The 23,306-nt window shown below is 37.9% G+C and overlaps 1 protein-coding gene across 1 annotated transcript in view; it reads right to left on the bottom strand.

Moving 5' to 3' along the window:
- Positions 1-23,306, bottom strand: part of IRAK3 (interleukin 1 receptor associated kinase 3) — a 57,253-nt gene that overhangs the window by 13,917 nt on the left and 20,030 nt on the right. Inside the window, exons 3-8 of the mRNA XM_037007163.2 lie at positions 19,018-19,082; positions 18,355-18,409; positions 16,969-17,120; positions 13,210-13,274; positions 8,548-8,662; positions 7,649-7,767 (exon numbers count right to left, since the gene is read on the bottom strand). Coding sequence (XP_036863058.1) covers positions 7,649-7,767; positions 8,548-8,662; positions 13,210-13,274; positions 16,969-17,120; positions 18,355-18,409; positions 19,018-19,082 — 571 coding nt within the window. The remainder of the gene's footprint in view (positions 1-7,648; positions 7,768-8,547; positions 8,663-13,209; positions 13,275-16,968; positions 17,121-18,354; positions 18,410-19,017; positions 19,083-23,306) is intronic.

The following is a 23,306-nucleotide window of genomic DNA, read 5'->3' as shown; positions in this document are numbered from 1 at the left end:
TTCTCATCGCTCACAAAGAAAACTGTCCATGCACTTACACAACTGCACATTTTTTATCAATTTCCATTTTTAAAAATATATTTTGAAGCAAATGACTTCTTCCTTTTTTTCCTAGACCACCTCGCTTGTATGTTAGCCTGTTTCACTTGGCAAGAGACAGACAGCAATACCGATGAGAGAACATGATCTTAGAGGAAACATTAGAAATGTTCACCATGATTATCTCAGCTTTGGAAGCATTAACAGGAATGAACGTCTGGGATGAAAAATGCTGAGGATAAAATGCATTTCAATTTAAAATCGCTCGTAAATGTGAAAACAATTAAGCTCGCTAAGGGATAGTCTGGGAAAAACAAGATGGTTCACTGCTTTCAGATGCTTTTATGTGATCCTATAATTCAAAAACATCTTCATTTCCCAAATAAAAATATGAGGGTCTTTTGCCAAGAACAGAGACTTCAACTCTTCAAGATTCTTTCCTTTAAGTCCTTTTTCTCCTCAAATTCCACCATCTGGAAATGAATTTTGTTTTTATAACATTCTCTTTGAAGAGTTCAAATTACTAAGACATTTTTTTTTGGGTTGGCTAAACCACCAGACTTCTTGAAAATACCTTTGAAATGCAGGCTCGGCTTCCTCCTTGGGTGTTCTGCAGCTGCGTCCTTGACAGTGTCTACTTCGAAGGCTATCTACTCTCACTGCTTCAACAAGGCAGAGATTCCAGATGCAGACCTCCAGGCCTAATAATCTCTCCCTCACAGATCGCCGCACACTGCCATTTTCACTAGGAGTGTCACCTCAACACTTCCAAATTGGCACAAAGTAATTATGTTCTATTCTCCTGCCCCAATTCCCTCTCTCTGACCATGAAACTAACATGCTCCCAGGAATCCCAGCTAGGAACCCTTAATTACCTCATAAGAGCATGATTGACAGACCCACACAAATGGAATGCCACCTCCCTTCTACAGACATGTGACAGAGGCAGATTATTAGCCTCTGTAAGTCTCAGTTTTCTCCTATGACAAACTAAGACAGATGATACCTAAAGTCAGGGTTGTTAGATGAAGTATTCAGGGCTTTTATGTCAGGTCTCCAGCCCGGTGGCTTTCACTGAGCTCCTGAATGAACGTATTAGCATTTACCAATGCAGTCAGGGTAAACTGCCCTTATTACTGTTTGGGGGCTTTCTCCTCACCAGCAAGGTACTCCCCACTCTCTTATTTTTATCTAAATCCTCTGTGAGACCTAAGGTTTGCTTCCTCCAAGAAGTTTTCATGGGACTGCTCTGAATTCCAGTGGTCCTCCTTTCTCCAAGTTCCTAGTGTGCAGTCTGCACAGAACCATTTGGCATTTACTCAGAGACCAGCTTACGTTGTTTACCTAAGCATAGCACTGAGTCTACAAAAGATACCAAGCAAACATTTGTTGATGTAATCAGCATGCTAAGAGATCTGAAACCATAAGGAGCCTTAGACCACTCTGCATGTGGCAAATACATGGCCCAAATGTTGCCAAAATATCCTCCTGTTTTCTTGGCAGACATCACTGAGTTTAGAATGCACCACCCCAGATTCCCTTTCTACTCACAAGCTTGACCAAATCAAAGATGGCATGTGAGTTGAAATGGATTTGTCATCACTGCTATCGTAGAATTGCTTTTTTTCCACATGAGGTAAAGGAGACCCATGTGGTTGAAATGACTTGTTCTATGCAAAATACTTGTTAATGGCAGAGTCAGGACAAAAGCCTAGCCCTCCTTTTTCCCCCTCTTCAATGCTCTTTTGATTTACTACAGTTAACTGAAAGAAACACGTTTTTAGGCAGCTACTCATTAAACAGAAATTGGTGATCACAAAGCAGAAATTAAATGAACTTTCATTTTTTAAATCCTTCTTTACTTTAGGTATACATAGATAATTCAAGCAGCAAAATAATGGTAAATTGGTACATCACAGGAAGACAGATTTTAGCTCAATATAAGTTCTAATTGGAGCTGCACCCAAATAGAGCTCTAACAACATGCTGACAAGTGTCCAGAACAGGACAGTGAGACACCTGGGGGGCAGACGAGGCTATCTCCATGAGGTGGGAGGGTTTCCGTTTATTGCCAGATCCTGGGCTCCCTCTAGGCAGATGATCTCACTTCATCGTTTCAACCCTGGGAGGAGGTTCAGTAGCAGCGTGCCCAGTTCCAGATAAGGAACTGAGCCTCAGGAAGCTTAAGTAACTTACCCAAGGTCACAGCTGGAAAGTAAGAGTAGGGATTTGTACTGTGACTCCAAAGGCCACGTCCTTAACCAGTGACAGAGACAGGAACAGCAATGACATCCCTGGGAAGGTCATTGAAAAAGGGGAGAGTGGGTTTCTGGAAAACAGGCAGTTTGGGGCTCTAGGTGAACAGGACCTCTGGAGGTGCCTCCTTAAACATTTCTGAGCTCATCCTCACTCCAAAGCTGATCAGGTAAAGCTTGGCCAGGATTTAAGAAAATGTGGGGTCACACTGTTGTCCTGTCCAAATCCCTAGATCTGAGCACAGAGCACAGTACAAAAACAGGCAGGTGTGCTGTTACGGAATTTGAAAGCGAGAAGGGATCCAACTTGAGACCTGAAAATCCCAGCTGGCTCCGAATGTACAAGTTAGAAAACTGGCTTGAGAGTGGGAGGCAGGACCTGGGCTACCACAGGGATTTCTCAGCTCTTTCCCTGTCATTCCCAGGGGCAGAGTGGACGCCAGTTCACTGTGCTTAGACAAAAGGTGTTGCGTACACTTTGGGCTCCAGGTTGTTGAAAAAAAAGCTTGTTGACCTTACAAGCTTCATTTCTTAAACTATTTTCAATGCCACAAAGGTGTAAGATTATCAAGCTTCTTTGTAGATAGAATTTCTTACGGAGAATGAAGTCCTGATACTTTAGGGTATTATTTTGTAATGAGACTTCCCCTTGGAACTTCCTCCAGTTACTCTGTTTGAGGTACATAGGTCTGATGAAAAGTTACTTATTTCTATTAAATCTAATTTTTATTTTAAGAGTAGACCATAACCCTTAAGCAGAATTTTTAAAAACATAGGAAGTAAAAATTAGCCATAAAGTAAAAAGCCATAGTGTCTCCATCTAAACAAATACTTACTTATATTTTCATATATTGTAATCTTTTAAAAAAATTTATTAATTTGCAGTTCTACAAAGGTATAATTGTGTGCTGTATCCTACTTCAATTTGGCTTTTTTCACTTAAATCTTATATTATGCACATTGTTCCACATTATTTTATACCAATAAAAACATTACTAACTAATGTTAAAAGACGAATGATAAACTCTTCCGTGATTCATCAGTCTGAGGCCCAAATGCAGAAAAGATAGTAAAGGTGACAACATCTTCCACTTTTCACTCCAACAAAAACAGACTTACTCATAGAAAAGGTCATTGTTTAACACATTTTGAGATGTCCTTTTTTGAGCCAATTATCGGGGCTGTGCAACAAAATGACATCTCTCCTGGGAGCTGCCTTGCCTTACGAAGAATTAGAAAATCAATATGACACAGGCAGAAGAGTAAGGATTTCAGACCTTTCTGAAAGCACTAGGCTGTACAAAGAGGGACCAAGAGTCAGGGAGACCCAAGTTTAGAGCAAAGCAAAGGTTTCATCTAAGAGAGGTTCAGGAGGGTAGTCTAGGTCAGCTAATTCACCTTGGCCAAGACTGCTAGGGACTGAAGGTCATTACCATCAGATGTTCAGTGCCTTGAGGGAAACGAGTTGGTCTCATTCCGGTTTCTAGGGAACAGGTGTGCAATCACCAAAGGAAAGGGGGGAAATCTACTGTTAGGCAGGCTGCACAGAAAGGCTGAGTTTAGTGGCTATAGAAAGGGCTGATTTGCTCTGAAACAGACAGGGACACACTGCTGAGCCCTTGTGAAACCAGAATAGTTAATAAATGCCTACAGCCCTAGAGCTCCACACCCTGACACGTACCTGGGGAGGCACAGTCTACAGATGGTCATGGTTGAGTTCTTGAACCCCTTGGAAAACCCAGAAAGGCAACTATCAACAGCAGCACCTCTACCAACTGAAAAAATAAAATATGTTGTCAGCTGTATTTCCAGCTTAAATCCTGCCTTGTCCATGTCATTCTCCTCCTCTCTGATCAGATCTCTTTTGGTACTCTGTATCAATATTACCCACTAGGCATTTGTTCTTGCAGTTACATAAATGATGTTATACTCGGGCATATCCTGACCATTACCTGGAAGAAATGGCCTCCTTTTAAGTTGTGAGGCCACTAAGAAACTCCAGAACCTTTCTGTTCCCAGAAAAACTTTAGAGTCCCTTACAAGAGCCTAGCATAGGAAACCTTGGTCCTCAGCCTAATTAGCATTCAAGGCTCCACCACTTTCCTATTCACCTCCAGTACCATCCTTCCTTAGTCCCCAACCTCATCCTTTGCTCTCCAATCAACTCATTCATCTTGCTTTCATTATACACTTGGTGATTCTTTACTCTATTCCCTGGACAAAGTATTGCCTCCACCGGGAATATTCTCTTCCCTTTTTTCAACCAATCCACTGCCATGACTTATCTTCTCAAAGATTGGACTTGGGACTTTCTAATTAGAAGAAGACTTCTCAGATCAGCCAGGCAGTGGGCAGATTTAGTCTTGCACTTGACATGTTGTGTGTTTGTGTCCTCTCTCTGATCACCAGATTGAACCTTCAATGACAGGACTACGACTGCTGATGTCTTCCCCCACCATAGTCTAGTACAATGCTCTGCATATGACAGATGTTCCATAAATATTTGTGAACCAAAACAAATGTGATTTTCAAGATGTTCAATGAGCATACGTTAACACAGAAGGGATTTTTCTTAAATTAAAGCTGAGTTTGCGATCTACTTTTCAAACACAATAAACTGGTAGAGCTCAGTGCTATGGACTGGATGTTTACGCCTCCAAAATTCATATGTTGAAATCCTAACCCCCAATGAGACGGTATTTAGAGGTCGGACATTTGGAAGATGATAAGGTCATGAAGTCAGAGTACTCATGAACGGGATTAGTACCCTTACAAAAAGAGGCCCCAGAGAGCTCCCCTGTCTCTTCCCCTGAGGACACAGAGAAAAGAAGCAGGCGTCTATGAACCAGAAAGTGGGCCCTCTCCAGACAAGGAATTGGCCAGTACCACGATCTTGGACTTCCCAACCTTCAGATCTGTGAGAAATAAATGTGTGTTGTTTATAAGCCAACTACTTTATACTGTTTTGGTTATAGCATCCTGAATGAATTAAGACACCAAGTAAAAGAGTAATAAGTAAAAAGACTGATTGACCATCACATCTCTTGGCCTCAGCCATGGTTATTCCTACCACTTTTCTCCAAGCATAACAGAAGCTACTATTTGATGAGTGCATATTCTTTGCCAAACATTATATATACACTTTATGAGCAAAACTATTTAATCCTAAGGGATAGAAGCTATTATTCTTTTATTAGCATTTTGCAGAGGGAAAAACTGGGGCTTAGAGAACTCAAACAATTTGTCAGAATCACATTTTAAATGGAAAGTTGACTTCTTAAATCAGATCTCTCTCTGATTGAAACATTAGGGGATACTCAGCTAAAAGGAAAGGACGGGAAGAAGTTGGGGAGGAAAGTACATGAAAAAGGAAAATCATCAGGTCACATTTTGCAGAGTGCTGTCTGGCCACATCTTCCTCCCAAACTGTGAGGCTGCAGTGATGCAGCTCAGATCCCTCCTTGGGACCCAGGCAGGGACTGGTTCCCAGCCAGAGAGGGGTGGCTGCTGAGGGCTCACAGCTGAACCCCTTCTGGGAACACCCATGGTTGAAGGGAGCTGCCTGCCCAAGTTACAGCCTTGCTCAGGGCTGCTGGGATGCAGGGGTGCAAAAAGCAAATGCCTTGCTGCCCTTTGGGATACCTTTGAAGGGCCAGCCCAGCTTGCTCCTCTCTTCCTAACTTTTGCTGTTCCTGAGAGCACCCTCCAAAAACATCTCCCACAGGCAAATCTCTGCCCCTGAGCCCATTTCGTGGGAACCTGCCTGAACACACTCACCCACAGTGAGAATGAGAGCTCAGGGCCACACACTCCTGTGCTCTGACCTAATCCCGAGAGATGCTGGAGGGGCACCTATCGTGAGCTGTGGAAACCCTGGGATGCAGGCAGAGCCTGGACTCTGCATCCCTCCACCCCGATGCTCCCTGTGCCCCAGGAGGCCTTCCCTGCCCCCGAGTCCCATCACCAGAACCTCCACACTCTTCCTTCTGATCCCATTTCCTATCAAGCTCTGCTTTCGGGAAAGAATTTGATGAACTCAGTGACAAAAGAGGAAAATCAATCAAATTAATGTAGGACAGCTTGGGATTGAAAATAAACTCATGCTTACTCTAAATTTAAACCAAAGGAAAAATATGTACAGAAAAATTCCAAACATTTATTTATTTACTCAGATAAAACATATATTTGAGCACCAACCATGCTTAGCTGGGCGGAAGAAGGATTGTTTAGGTTGGAGGTGACCACCTCAGCTCTTTGCAGCTGCCCCCAGTGGTTGATTCCACCAAACCCTGAGACCTTCATGGTCTGTTATTGTCCCAGGTTCCAGGAGGGTGCAGCAATTTTATGCTGTTTCTAAGAGGCCACTAGCAGCTGATGAATCACCACACTGTAACAGGAGCAGATATCTATGGGTCTCTCCCCTACTTCCTCAGGACCGAGTAAAAGTATCGAGTCCTATTATCTGGAATTCATTTCATCAGAAGAACAAAGTAAGCAATCAGTCCCTCTTCTGCTCAATTCAAAAGCACTTTAAGAGCTTTTTTCAAGATTTTAGGAAATGGTTCAGAAGAGGCAGCAGCCTTTTAAATTCAGTCTTCCCTGTGATTCAGCAAAGGTGTATATTTACCGACTTTTGGGCAGGTTCAAGATGAAGGGCATGTGGGAAAAATTCATGGGGGAGTTTTGCTACAGGGCATCTACTCTCTGGCTGAATGATTCTTTATGTTTACTGAAGGAGAAAGATGGAAGATGTGGCTTCTAATTTTCTCACATCTCAAAAATGAACACTGGAGTTGCTGCTCAGCTTCTCAAAGATGAATATGTAAAGCTAGGAGAGAGCAGGCTCAGTGGAATCATCGAGACGCTGGAAAGTCATGAGCAAAGAATTTTAATGGTCATTTACTACTTGCTAGGAATCCCTGTGTAAGCCACTTAACCATACCTTAAACCTCAGTTCAAAAGAAAAAAGTGAGACTAATACAGGTTCAGTCCACAATTAAGTATCAGGTATAATTCATAAAATGCACAAAACTGTTAACTACATGGTTCATTAGTAATTCCAAAACATAAATGCTCCCTTTGGGAACATACGTGTAGCTTTTAAAATCTGGTAGGCACAATTTTCATTAATAAAAAAATATCAAATCAGCATGCCGTGTATCTGAAACTAATAGGATATTGTGTCAATTATACTTCAAGTAAAAAAGTAAGATTTTTAAGTACTTACATGAGAGTTCTTAAAACACACACATACATACCAGGGGAAACTATGGACAGAAAATACATGAAATATGATTCCCCTATAATAATAAGAGGGGCTTTCAGGTATAACCTTAAGCTGTGGGATAACTTACCTTGATATACTGCCACAGATGACCGAGCACGGTTTGATGCTGTGCAAGTACTGAATGGCTTTGGAGGTTCCAATTAATATACCCATTCTAGTGTGCCAAGACAAGGGGACCGTATTACCCTAAAAGAGAACAGAAGTTGGTTTGGTGGCATTTTCTGAACAAAAACCATGTCTGTACTCATCACACAGAAGCATGCCAAAACAGAAGCAGATGGGGAGGTGGGTGATCAACCCACTTATTAATTCAAGATAAATTTTCCTCTACACTGATGATGCGTCTAGGCATCTTTATATAACTAAGGGAAATACCAATAATTTTAACATTATCTTAATTTAAATAAAGTAACTATGTTTCAAAGTTCATTAAGTAAGAATTTTAAATTATTTGTGGCACAAGTGTGTGGGAAATTGAGAATAATCTGTTTTTATTCTCATCTTAACTGAAAGTTAACCTATTTGGAATCACTGTTTAAACTCACCTTTCAAAAACATCTTAAGAGAAATCAAGACATTTATTCCACCTCCTTCTCTTTAAGGAGTCAGTATCACCTTTATGTCTTTGTATTGAATGGTCCTTTGTATAAAGTTATGAAATGAAAATTATCTGAGAAATAAGAGTAGTTGAGGTAAACTCATTTGCAATATAGAATCAGTAAGGAGTAAGGACTCAGCAATCTTATGGTCACCATGTTGCACAACACACATTATCACAAGTATTTATGCCACCTTCTGAAAATAAGAAATTAATTCGTGGAGAAGTCCTCTACTTGAGTGGGAAATCCACTGTTGGCCATCCCCTCATACGAACACGTGTTGGCCTCCTGGCTTTCTCAGGTTTCAGCAGCTCTCAAGGGCCCTCAGAGGGTCAGAGTATCAGGCAGGGTAATAGGTATGACTTACTACACACTGCAATCTGTCGTAAAGCGATCCGTTTCTCATATATGGATAAACCAGGCAGAACCTCTCATTCTTTGTAAAACACACAGTCAACTCCAGTATGTTTTCATGATGAAACCTTGAAACAAAAGATGTTTAAATCCACCAAATTGCTTATTTAAATAGGAAATGAACAACACTCTGGCTTGGGGGTGGGAAGGTGGGATAGGGAATAGGTTATAGCAGAACATAAATCTGGCCAAGGGAGAAGTAATTTCACTGACACATGACACAGATTTGCTTTCCAAATTGATCTGAAGAGTTCTAACAAATACTGGCCACTCTTTGATTGTGATTATGCAAATATAAATGAAATATCCAAGTCTAAAATAGAAAATTTATGAAAGTAAAAATTTCCTAAGATTTGGGGTATTGGGAACTTTCCACAAATAGACAGTAGTATCTGATATTAAATTATTTTTATCAACATGAAACCCAACATAACTTATCTATTAAGTAAATAAAAATAATGCAACTGAAACCATTCATTTCATTGCTTCAGGTACACCTGTTAGTATAATCACCAGAACAGGAGAGTGCAGAATACTGTTTCCATTCAGCCATTTATTGGGCTGTTACAGTATCAGGCACTGTACAAGGCACCAATCACACAGTGAAAAGAAACATCCGATATCTTCACAAAGTTTGTATTGCTATCTAAAATCCATGTGACTAGTAAAGTTTGATGTTGAAAAACATACCCCTGTTTTTTAAAACACAGGATCCTGTGTCAGTATCATACACATTTTCAGTCTCCTTTCCTTAAGAACTATTCCCTGAATGCATATATCTTCACTGTGAGAACCAATGCAACTCAGGGAGCAACTGTGGAAAATAAAACATGTGAAGTTCACACTTACTGTGAACTCAGTTCAACAATTATTTATCAAATACCTACTATGTCCTTGGCATGCTTGGGAATATTATTTAAAGCTGTTTTATTTAAGTTCTATATATAAAGGCCCATTATTTGTTTCTTCAGTAGCAAAACTTTCCTACAAAATGAATTCACCTACACTCACATTTATGTACACATGTATATGGCTTCAGATTCCTTTTATTCATCCTGCTCAAGGAAGGAAGTATGTGTGTATGTATATATAATTATGTATGTATGTATATATATATGTATACATATATACACTAACACGCAGTGAGATTTTACTTTTAAATATGTCAAAAACATCAGTGATACAAGATCCCTACACCTATTAAGCTTCAGACCATTATCTATAAAATGAAAAGCAATGGACTGAAAAGGAATGAGTTGGTGTATCTGGCTGCTTCAGCAGTTGGTCTGTCCCACTACCCTGTGGTTCTACAACTTAATTCAAAGAGAGAAATCTTTTGGAAAGCAGTAAATATTGTTCTAGACAGAGCCACAGTCTGGGATTCCGCTCTCTTGCTCACACAGCAGAAAAGACCATTTGCTCAATTATAAATATAATCAACCAAGCAGGAAAACAGAACTTTATAAGTTAGTGAGGTATGGAAACCCAGAGATGCTATGGAGAAAGATTCTTGGTTTTAAGTCTATAGACCCGTCACACGCATCCTTTCACTGCAAATTTTTTTAAGTCAGTAGGATTTTAGATTATATGGATCTGAAGGTCAGCAGATCTGATACCTTTCAAAATCAACTCAACAAGTACTTCTGAGTGCCTACTGCAGACAAAACATGCCACAAGGCACCACAGTATGGAAGAGCAGATAGGCAAGCCTGCATTTGAATCTCTGCTCTTCTTTATATCTGCTGTGTGAACTTGGGCAAATTTTTAAATCTCTGTGAGCCTGTTTCTTTGCTATGGTCTGGAACTGTGTCTCTCCCTCACCCCCATCCACTTCACATGTTGAAGCCCTCACCTCCAAGGTGATGATATTTGGAGATGGGCCTGTGGGAGGTAATTGGTTTAGATTCATACCCTTCTAAGAAGAAACACCAAACAGTGCGCTCCCTCTCTGCACCCTGACAGGACACAAGGCAGGTTTCTACAAGCCAGGAAGAGGGCCCTCACCAGGAACCAAATCTGCCTTGATTTTGGATTTCCCAGACTCTAGAACTGTGAGAAAATTAATTTCTATTGTTTAAGCCACCCAGCCTATTTTGTTATGGCAGCCCTAGTTAACTAACATAGTCTTCAACTGTAATAGTAATTTGAAAACCTGCTTCCTGAGGTTCTTGAAAATTAAATGCAAAATGCCAGGTCCTTAAAGATTATTAGCTCCCTTCCTCTCCCTTGGGAAGGAAGGAAAAAAGGAATAAGAAGCCACATTTTATGGAGTTTACAATTCTGTTTAAGGCACAGGGATTAGCAATTCCCTTACTATTAAGCTAAAAAAAAATTCATCATCAGGTCTCAGCTTAGCTGTTCCTTCTCCCAAGAAGTCTATTCCGTCACACACAGCCTGCCCCTCTGCCACCCTCCCCCACCAACTGGCCATTTCCCCTCCTTCAGCACTCCGTGATTCAACTCCTCTCTTAGTTTACTGAAATTGCCTGTTTATTTATGTACTTCCCTCCTAACCCTACTCCACACAGTATATTTTAAGAGGAGAAGGCTGTATCTGATTCATGCATTAGTGAATGTCTGCAATGAGGGAGATAGAAGATGATTTAGGAATGAGGTGGATCTTGTAAAAAAAAAAGGTAGGATCTACCTCAGTTTCCTCATCTGCAAAATGGGGATAATGGCAGTATTTACCTCACAGGATTGTTGTGGGAATTAAAAAAATAATACATATAAAGTACTTGGTATAAGGTCTAAAACCAAATAAATATCAGCAATATAAATAATAATGGTATACCAAGACTATTCAACATTACAGAGCTGTTCATTCTCTCTAAATTAATACATAAATACCTGACCAGAATAAATCCAAATGGATGCACAAATGCAAAAGATGAAATCATGAGTACTTGAAAAAAAACATGGTAGAGTTATTTTATAACTTCTCACTGAGAAGGTCTTTTAAGCTGATATAAAACCCAGAAACCATAAAATAAAATATAGATTAAATTCAACAACATTAAAACTATTTCCACATGGCAAAAACTAGAATAAGCAAAGACAAATGTCAATCTGGTAAAAAATTATTTATATCTCATAACATAAGGCTTATTTTCTCAGATACATGAAATGCTCCTACAAACCACTGAGAAAAATACCAACAGTCAAGTAAATAAATGGGCAAAGGACAGTATCAGATATTTCACAAAAAAGGAAATTTATCTCTTAATTTGAAAAGATTCACTCATGAGAGAAAAAGAAATTTAAACTACTCTGAGAAATTATTTCTACTAGCAGACTGATGAAAATTAAGAATAAACACTATGTTGGCAAAAATATGAGGAATCTGGGCCCACCTATGTATAACAAATATATGTGTAAATTGGTATAACTTGTACTGGAGGACAATTTGGTAATATCTGACCCTATAATTTTATTTATTGGAATTTATCTTAGATATAGGCAAACAGGTACAAAGTAACCTATATACAAAATTTTCTTATGGCAGCATCATTATTTTTTAACATTAAAAGATAAGAAAAACCTAAAAATCCATCAATAGGAGAATGGTTAATTAAATTATAGTACAGCATACAATGTAATACTCTAATAAGCAAAATGAACCATGCATTTATGCTACCTCGTGTGAAAATAAATATACATGCTTAGGCATAAAATATCTCTGGGAAAATGCACAAAAAACAACTGTTGCTTTGGGAAAATCATCTGGGTGACTAGAGATAATAGTGGAAGAAAATCTTTTCTTCATTTACCCTTTTGCACTTTTGGCATTTTGAAGTATTTGAACTTATTACTTATTCATAAGCAAATAAAGCTTAAATGTAAAAACCTTCCACTACTACAATTTTGGTTTTAGTTTTTTGTTGACTCAATGATAATATATATTGTTTTTATGATTAGCCTGTAACATTTTTATTTCTGGTCCTGGGTTTAAAAGGAGAATAATTTAGTATAATGCTTCCCCTCTTCTTACCACCCGACTTCACATATTGGTTTAGAAAACATCTGAAAAGAATATTTTCTATTCATAAAGGGTGATGAGTGAACTCTATAGGGTTAGGGGCCTTCGATGAGTGGGCTGCACACCTGCAGATTTGAATATATATGAAAATGAAGTCATTTTAGTTTGTCTCCAAGGACTCTCAGGCTCATGAACAAATTCCCAGAAAATAATACACACATCAAAAGCATTTGATTTCTTTGTCTAAACTTTCTTTCTGAAGAGGGTTATACTGATGAAACAGTTTCTTGACTGGAATGTCTCTAAGGAAGGAGGAAATGGTAAAACATAGACAAGTCTAATGTTCCAAGAATTATTTTACATTCAGCCATGTTTGTCACACATGATTTAACCCACTTCCTTGTGACAGTTTCTTGTTAAAATATGTTCAAGTGAATTATGTAAAATGGTTTATTTTACAATGCACTCTAAGGAATATACTAAAGCAGATGTCAAACATTTACCCAATGTTCTAATATCCAACCCATGTTTATAAATACCAACCATGCCAAACACTGTGCTGTATACAATAAAAAATGAACAAAGATGAAAACTAGGCACAAAGGGAAAAATTTCTGACAAAATATATATACTCACAGTAATAAAACTTCAAGCTCAGACAAAAACCTCTTCCATTGTTTCTTACACTGCAATTTTTTCTCCTAAGTATCATACAGAAAAACATGGAAAAAAAATAAGGAAAGAATTTTTAAAATCTTAAAAGTTTTTTGTGCAACGTACCATGTCACCATATTTCAAATTCAAATTCTTTCACCATATTTTGGACACATTTATGTAAATTCAAAACTATTCAAAAAAAGTTCCAGAACAGTTAGCTATTCCCTGCGTGATCTCACAAGGAATCTGGTTGGTGATAGCTATATTCTGATTAGAAGTGATTTCACTAATTTGGTATTTATGACTTGGGCCATTTGGGTTTGTCAGTTCAAGTTAATGTTTATATCACCTTGCATTAATTATGAAAATTACTAAGCAAATGAAAAATACAACTATTTACTTCAAAGAAGCCTCAGAAGCTAGCCCAGCAATTGACATATGAATATTTATTCCATAAATTGACGACTTCAGTAATATTGTACTAAGCACCTACTCTGTACCCGGCATTGTTCTGGATGGCTTCATACACCTTATGTCACTGCATGTCTCTGAATCTCAGGTTCCTAACTTCTACCAAGAAAGAGTTAAATCAATAGGTTCCACTGCATGTCTCTGAATCTCAGGTTCCTAACTTCTACCAAGAAAGAGTTAAATCAATAGGTTCCTAGGTTCCATCAGATGTGAGGTCCTATCCTTTGCAAATTCCTAGACAGGGAAGTGTTTTTAGAGCTCTGTCCTCAGGAATAAAGGAAGAGAAATCCAACAGGCATTCTGGAAGTTATTTTCCAAGTTAATCCAGGAAGTCAGAAACAATAAACTAGGCTAACAAATCATTTTCAAGGACCACTTTATGAGAATTTATATTTTAAGAAACCATTGTCCTGGGAGCCAGGTGGATTGGGCCCGAAGTCCATCTCTAACACTCACTACTTCTGATTTTTTTTTGTTACTTAACCTCCCCGAGGTCATAGTTTTCTTAATCTGAAAAACGAAGGGGTTAGTATTTGTGTTCATGCTAACCTAGCACTCTTCCTGCACCAAGTTTGGTCTGTGCATGAGGAACATCAGCTTCATGGGAGCTGGTGAGAAATGCTGAGTCTCTGGTTCCTGCCCGGATGTGCTGTATTACCACACGGTAAGACAAGCTCCAGGTGATTAAGATGCAGCCACCTAACACATCTAGTACATTTCTCCACTTCCATCCCTCTACAAAAGGTTGCTGAAGTTAATGTCCCAATTTTACAAAACCACATTTCTTTTTTAAAAAAATGCTCTGTGGCTAAAGCTTTATTCAGTTATCTCATCTTTCCTGTTAAGGGTGTGTGTGTGTAGAACTTTGTACAGTTTCTAGGTCTTTAATAACTTTGATAACTTTGTTAAGGGCATCTGTGCTCCATTCATTCATCTAACAAACATTTATTGAGCAACAACTGTAGTAAGGCCCTGGGATATAAAGACAAATAAGACTTTCAAGAATGCCGTCTACTCCACCAGGACAGGCGGATGAAGAAATTATTATGAGGTGATGCCACAGTGTGGTGGCTACACATAGGAGAGTCACAGAAACATACTGGAGGGTTTGGAGGCAATCTAGGAAATGATCATTGTTTCTGGGACAGGAAGGGAAGGTGATCTAGAGGCAAGGACATGACATTGGAAACCAGATTCCTGGAAAAAAAGACTCCCAAAAGGGAGTGTGAGTTGGTGGCAGAGAGAAGGGGAAAGTAGACGGATGGAGCTGTGGGGAGGTGGCCCTGGGCTCAAACATAACAGAACGTCCCAGTGCGGCTGAGACACACTGGCCCGATGGCCTCAGTTAGGCCACCTCTGCAGTAATGACATTCTCTTTGTTGAACTGTTTTACCAGTAGGTAGTTTCATTTCTTTATTATACCACTCATCTTGTCAGGAATCTTGAGATGTCTGTATAAAATTAGTGGGGCAAAATGCAATTTGGGGAAATGGAGAAATCGGGTTAACAATTTTTAGAAAGGCCCTGTAATCTAAGCTGTAGAGTAGGAATCACCTACCCTTCTTCCCCACTCCCCCAGGCCATTCCCCATTCCTCCTCTCACTTTCTTTATCTGACTCTTTTCCCCACAATACTGTGAGCTCCTCGAGGACAAAACTATACCCTAATTATCTTTGCTCAGCACTAGCACATAGGAAGATTTTAGTAAATGTTTATGACTGTTGACCCACAATGAAGAATATGATAAATCTGGTCCATGTCACCTCAGCTCTTAGACACACCATCCCAGTGCCTCAGCCATGGCTCACAGCAGTGGTTCTCAACTCTGGCTACGCAGCTGAACCACGTGGGGAATTTTTTAAATACTGATGCCTGCCACCACCACCAGTACTCTGATTGACACACATTCTAAGGAATCATTTTTGGAGAGCTCCCTAGGTGATTCTAATATTAGGATTGACAACATTGGTTAAGCCCATTCACTTCTTTATTGACACATTTTAAATATCCTTCTATCAGTCCTTTCCACATTCAGTTTAGTTGTTGACATCTTTCCTCCAGTGCACCTCCAACTTCCAGTCCATCATCTAACCTATAATCAGTTATATTTCAAACACACAAACCTGGTCCTTTCACTCTCCCATTTAAAAACCATCCATGGACTGGACCCATCTTTCCAGTATCATCTTCTGACACTACCTTCCAACTCCCCACAATAAACTCCACTCCACTGAATATTTGTTATACATGAGTAAGGCATATGCTTCCATGCACGCACTTCTGGGCCTTTGCATCTGCTATTTCTTCCACCCAGAAAATACTTCTCTCTCACTGGCTACCAAAGTTCTACTCATCCTTCAAAATCCAGCTGAAAGGTCATTCCTTTCAACCACTTTTCCATTTGTGTATTGCAGAATGTTTATTGTGTGATTGCACTGTGCCAGGCACTCTTCTGGGTGCTGGACATGCCCCTCGTCCATGTGCTCCCACAACCTTTTGCACAAATCTCTGCTAACGTCCTCACACTGTAGTTCATCTTTTCTTTATCTGACTGTTTTCCCCATAATACTGTGAGCTCCTCGAGGACAGAACTATACCTTATTCATCTTTGCTCAACACTAGCACATAGGAAGATTTTAGTAAATGTTTATGACTGTTGAGCCACAATGAAGAATATGAAGAGCAGCTCTTTTGGGTGTATGTGCTCAAGCCTACCTCTTCTCAACTCCTAAGTTTGGTCTCCCAGGACGCTTTCTGCTTCTCTGGCTGCAGTCACTCAGCTGTCTTCTAACTTCCTACTCTGATCATTGCCTGGCTACTCCCACGTAAAGCCTCCTCCTTCCCAACCTCCTGAATTATGATAGAAAACAATTTATAAAGTAGCACCCAATAGCAACCTGTGGCTCAGTCTGGGAGGCTGCCTGGAGAAGATATTATCCAGCCTTAAAAACCATGAAAACTGGAGCACACCAGCACAACCTGACCACCTCAAGCGAAGTCCCTAATGTCCTACCATGCTTTTCAGAAAAGTCTTTCTCCTGCAGTATATCTGGGGATAGGAAGGATTTAACTCCCACATTCCTGTAAGACAGGCATTCATTTCTTAGTCATTTCTCCGGTCACCTGCAGTCATATATCTTATTTCCACTTATGAAATTTTATTTCAAATACACCTCCTTTCAATGTTGATGAAAAATGAAACATTCTAATATGAAATATGAGCAAGTAAACGGAGTTGATATCCTGTGACAGTAATTCTTTCCATACCTGTTTAAATAATTTAATGGCATATGCTCGGTTTTGGATCTCCACTTTGTACACTTCAAAAATCTCCCCTTCTCCAATTAGGAAATCTTTGTGGAAATTTTTCGTTCCTTCTATGATGTTTTGAAAGCTGATGGAGGATTTAAGCGATATTCCTTAGGAAGGAAAGTAGGGAGAAGGTAAGTTCCCTTTTCCCTTTTCAAGAATCAGTGCCACCCTTACAAAGAACCAGGATTTTTACATTAGAGCCCAGTAGAGAGTCAGCAGTGCAAGGCCCCAGCGGCAAACTGAAGGCCACCGTGCACCCTCTGCACATTTACTGGGCCCTGGCTCCCACCATTCCAGAGGGCAACAGCTCATCAGATATTTGAAAAATATTACTGTGATTCTACTGCCTTTCCAAAGAGATCAACAAAACAACTTAGCTGGAGAAACTTTTCCAAGACTCTCTCCTTGTCATTAGATCAATGGATTGCTGTTAACTCACTTTAAACCTAAAACCAGCAAAAACAAAACAAAAAATCCTACAGAAAGGAAATGTTGAGATGACTAAACAATATTCTCCAAGCATAACTGATAGAAACATTTTTCATGAGCCAAATCCCCTAAATGCCTAACTTACTTCCTCAGAGTAAATCAGGAAGCTCTTTAAAAAATCTAAACAGAGACTGAGAGAAAACACTTAAAAGGTGATCAAATACTAATTCAAAAGGAAAGCTTGGTTAAATTCTTCAAAGTCCAATTTGGGCTATATTTTCACATTCGATGTTTGATTTAGACCTTACTGCTAAATCATAAGGGATTAAAAGCTTATCTAACTTTTCGAAGTCTCTTTTGAACTAAAGAAGCATCAGAGCTAGTGGTAAAGATGAGGCAAGGCAGCCTTAAATAGCCAGTAAAGTTTATCAGAATGATTCCCAGAAAGAACTAAATTATTCTCCATAGTAATAAAGTAGGAGAGTTGATATGGAAGATAAATGGATATTCATAGTGAACATCAACATTGGTCCACAAACATCTTTAGAGATCTCTGCAAGTGCTATGAAAATTTCTATAACTATATAAAACCCAATGTAATTTTTAAAAAATGTATTCCTGACACATAAAAAAGAAAATTTCACCAACAGAAAATAAGAAATTACTCTAAGTGATGCCACCAGAATTATGTTCATTATCAATATATTTTTAATACAATACTGTATCATCCATAAGAACCATGTGTCAGTCAAAATTGCAAATATTTCAATATCTATGAAAATTTTATCCTGTATTTGCATATTAATGAATAGTTAATAGAGTTATTTGATATTTCTTCCTCTATATTCACTTAAAGAAATAAATATACTATATTCATTTAAAGAAAAATAGGTTTGTTGTTGTTTTTTTTACCTTTTTCATTATGTTCAGGGATAAGAACATTATCCACTGTGATGTTAGCTGCTTCCTAAGAGAAGAAATATATACTGAAATAATTCCATTTCATAAACCTAGAAAGAACAGAACCTCAACAGAAATCCAAAGCTCCCACTGGACTATACAGCACAATAGAGTGGAATCTAATTTAGAAAAAAGCTAGCAGAAAGTAAAGTTATTTTATTTTATTCAATAGTATTCATTGCTATATATATTCAGGGCTTCTATACCAACTGTAAAAACTCAAGTATCAATGTCATAGTCAGTTAGAGTCAATTTTAAATAACTTCTGATTGCTATAAAAATGATCACTGCAAATTTGCTCTAATAAAAACTAACAGCAACATGCAAAACACCAACTCAAGAAGGAAAATGAAAAGCTGACTTGACACATACATAGCTCACAGCATTCTTAGTAGTTCTAAGCCTCATCTCTGATAGATCACTGAGAGGAAAACGCTCTTACCTCTTCAAACATTTATAAACCTCTAATTTCCTGAATTCCCAACTAAACAAGGTATAATGACAGAACCAAGTCTTTTCTGGTTTTAAAAAGTACCTGCACATCCAGCATTTTTCTTCTCATGATTTCATATGTAACAGAGCCCCAGGTTCATTATCTATTCATACATACTCTACCTTGGATAACTTGTTTGGAAATTCATCTTCCTGATGACTCTGCTCTGAAGGAGTCAAGGCTGCTCCTGAAAGAGAAATCTGGGGAGCTAGATATGATACAAAAATATTTTATGTCCCTAATAACAAGTTTTTTTCTTCCTGAGAGTGAAAAAATAAACACCCCACTAGTAATGTTCATTTCTAAGGCTCGGTTTCATTCCCAATGAATGGTTACAAATTTACATATGTGACTATCTTTCTAATGATCATGTATTATACAAACATGCTTTCTGTCTACTTAAAACATGAATACCTAACTTAAGTTGTTATGAGACATCACTGAAAATACCGACGTATGAAGCAGAAAATTGAAAGGAAAAAAACCAAATTGTTATGAGCATTTGGAACATAATATTTAAAATTTATACAGCTATGGGATTATATCTCCGTATTAGTTTTTTATCCCATCTTGTGCCACAAAGTATTAAAGATGTGTGTATGTGTTATCACCACAAATATCCACCACCCTTCCTAACTGTAGACTATAACTTCTGTTTGTTATAGTTTAAGGTACTTTGTGTAGCTTCCTACAAATGATTAAAATCCTGAAATATTTTGCTGTCACTTCTGATATTTTGATTCAGACTTTAGAAAAATTTTAATTCACTTTCTTGATTTATCTTAGATTATATTTTAATGTTTCTTAAATTATTTTGCTTAAGACTGGCAACAAGGCATGCTCAATTAACAAGCCCCCCTGAACAATACTATAAATCAATTATACCTAATAGACATCTATAGAAAAGTCTATTCAAAACCAGAAGAATATACACATACTTCACAAGTGCACACTGAGTATTCTCCAGAAAAGCACATATGTTAGGTAATAAAATCAGCTTCAATAAAGTTGGAAGGATTGAAATCATACAAAGCATATTCTCTGACCACAATGGAATTAAAACAGAAATCAGTAACATAAAGAAATTTGGAGAATTCACAAATACATGGAAATTAAACAACAAATTCATAAATAACCAATGAGTCAAAAAAGAAATCACAAGGGAAATTTAAAAAATACTTAAAGATGAATGAAAATGAAAACACAACATGCCAAAACTCTGAAGGTTGGCAAATGATGCAGCAAAAGTGTGCTTAAAGGGAAATCTATGGCTGTAAATGCCTACCTTAACAAAGAAGAAATATCTAAAATCAATAATCTAAACTTTTGCCTTAAAGATACAGAAAGAGAAGAGTAAACCGAAGGAAGCAGAAGAAAAGAATTAATATTACAATGGAAATAAATGAGATGGAGAATAGAAAAACAAAAGAGAAAATTGATGAAACCAAAGTGGTTCTTTGAAAAGATCACACAATTGACAATCCTTTAGCTAGATTGACCAAGAGAGAGAGAAACTTAAATTACTAAAATCAAAACAAAAAAGGAGATTAATTACCTTACAGAAATAGAAAGAATTATAAGGGCATACTGTGAACAACTGTATGTAAAAAATTAGGTAACTTAGATGACATGGACAGAGTCCTAGAAATATATAAATTACCAAAGCTAATTCAAGAAGAAATCACACAAATTTTTCCAAAATAGATGAGGAGGTAACAACTCCCAAATCATTCTTTGAGATCAATATTATACCAATGCTATACCAAGCATCATAAGAAAACTACAGATCAATATCCCTCATAAATATAGATGCAAAAATTCTCTGTAAAATATTAGCATGCCAGATCCAAGTGGGATTCACACCAGGAATCCAAGGTTGGCTTAATATCTGAAAATGAAACAATGTAATACATTACATTAAAAGAAGGAAGAACAAAACCCAGAAAATCGAATAACCTATCATGATAAAACCCTGTGTATAGAAGAGAATTTCCTCAATTTAATAAAGGACATCTGTGAAAAGCCCACTGATAACATCACACATAATGAAAGACTGAATGTTTTCCCCTTTAGATCAGAAACAAGAAAAGGATGTCTGGTCTTGCTGCTTATATTCAACATACTAGAAGTTCTATACAGGGCAATTAGGCAAGAACAAAGAAATACTAACCATCCTGAATAAGGTACTGCTGTATAGCTTGGAGGCTGTAAGGTCCCTAAAAGTCATTGTTCTTTTGTTGTTCATAAAGAAAGACACAGCATTTCATTGCCATATAAAATGGAGGATTCAAAATGGCTCTCTTTAAGAACACAGCAGAAAGCTGTGGATTTCATGTCAAAACTAGAAAACCATCACTATCATTGAAATATAAATGTAAAATGTAATATGTAAGGACATGCATGACAGAAATATGATGACAGCAAGTAAAGATTCTACTTTCTCAAGCAATTGGATTATGTCCTGAGATCTAAAGAATGCTTTATGGATTGTGAAGAAACCACCTAATGGCAGCCACCAGAACTGCAGGAAAAATGACCGGGAGGAAATACAAGGCCTTTCTCAGTAGGAATCCTACATCCAAATCTACAAAATGATCTCTGAAGGTTGGCAAATGAAAGGTAAAAATTTCCTCTAAAATGAAAACCACTCTACCAAACTGAACAATTGTAAGGAAAGGCAGGCAAAATAAAATATTTGGATGGATAATGGATAATCTGGATAACTGATAACTGTCATAGTAGCAAAAAAGAAAGACTTAAGTCTTTTAATGCATTTCAGGTAGAAGCTCCAGCTCCTAATTCAATGAGTAGCTATCATAGAACACAGCTGTTTTGCAAGCTACACTTCATGTTTCTGATGAATCATCACATTGCTGCTTTTAGCAAATTCTACAGGTAATGTTTTTAAGATTTTAACCCGAAGCACCTCAATAAATTGCAATTAAAATAGCTATTTTTAACAGCAAAGGACTCAGAGGATGGCATTATACCCCTCTTCATCTCAGATTTATCTATGTCCTGGTAAAACAATTGTCTTTCTGCCAATCAGCTAATCTCACATTTTCAAAAATGAAATAAGTCTTGAATGTGCCACAGATTAGGAATCAACCAAACTGTGAAATTTTTGTCTACACACAGTGCACATCATTCTCTGCCATATAAATAAATAATGGAGAGTGAACAGATGTCTTGAAATCTATCCCAGAACACTAACATACAAAACATTCCCACGTATCCTATCAAACTGGTGTGTTCCTATTTGTGAACAGCAAGTCAGTGTGCTGTTTTAGCGGCTGGAAAAGGCTCAGATAATGAAAAGGCATTGCATTTACACTCCCCAGGGACTCACTGAATTGCCCTTGGTCAGTCAACTTCCTAGTGAAGCATTCTGCAGTACTAAGTGAAGAAATAGTGGGCCAAAGGCAAAGAGGATTAGCTCAATTATACGGATAATATAATGTTGGAGGCCACTGGGAACTAGTATCCCATTAACAGGGAAAACCTGCAAAATAAACGTCAGTCTGAAGCTACAGTTTTCTGGCACAAATATTGCAGGATTTCTTCTTTGTATGTGCAAGGCTTCCTTGGGTGATAAGGTAGAGGCTAAAGGGCACTAAATATATTATCAAAGAGCATGTGTACAAACACACAGAACCAAAAATATGCATGGATGAAAGGGCCAAAGAATAAAAGTGCTAATTCAAAAGAGTTTCCATCCTAAGAGCTCTGAACCTACAACATAAGACCCAAGATCACTCCAAGGTCATTCTTGTTGAAGTGAATAAATCTAAAGTGGAGTAAACAGAACAGATGACATTAGGAAATTATTTTATTGACAAAGAATAAATGCAGAATACTTCATGAGATTTATTTATCAGGTTGCTCTAAATGTAAGTTATGACACAACAGTAGCAACAAAAAGACAAACAGAGGGAAGAATAAGGCCACTGTGAAATGAATGGTAAGCAAGTGAGGCAGAGTTATAGGCCATGGCATAAAACAGCAGTGAAGATAAAAGAGAAATCCCAGGATTATTCTGGAGGCATCATTTGCACTAAAATACAGGGGAGATAATTCAATTATATTTTTAACTTCTAAATGATAGGACAAAACAAATTCCTGCATTATTTCATATTTTACTCAAATATTGTGATTCTGAGTCAGAGTTTCAGAGTTTTGGACAGAGAAGTGACTATTTTAGCTATTAGTGAAACATTTTAAAATGTGTAGTTTGTATGGAAAATTTTTTTTAAAAACCTAACTATAAAGTGGTAGGAAAGGAATGTGTTCTGTAAGTTAGGCAATAAAGAATGTGTTGCACATACAAAAATGTGAAGCTGCAACGCCCCTTTCATTTAAAAATCACAGGTAAGGAACCTGAGACATACAGCACGGCCGTCAGTGTCTTGAA

The sequence above is a fragment of the Manis javanica genome, chromosome 10, assembly GCF_040802235.1.
Source record: "Manis javanica isolate MJ-LG chromosome 10, MJ_LKY, whole genome shotgun sequence".
Taxonomy (NCBI): Eukaryota; Metazoa; Chordata; class Mammalia; order Pholidota; family Manidae; genus Manis; species Manis javanica.
This window is presented reverse-complemented; position numbering and strand designations above follow the sequence as displayed.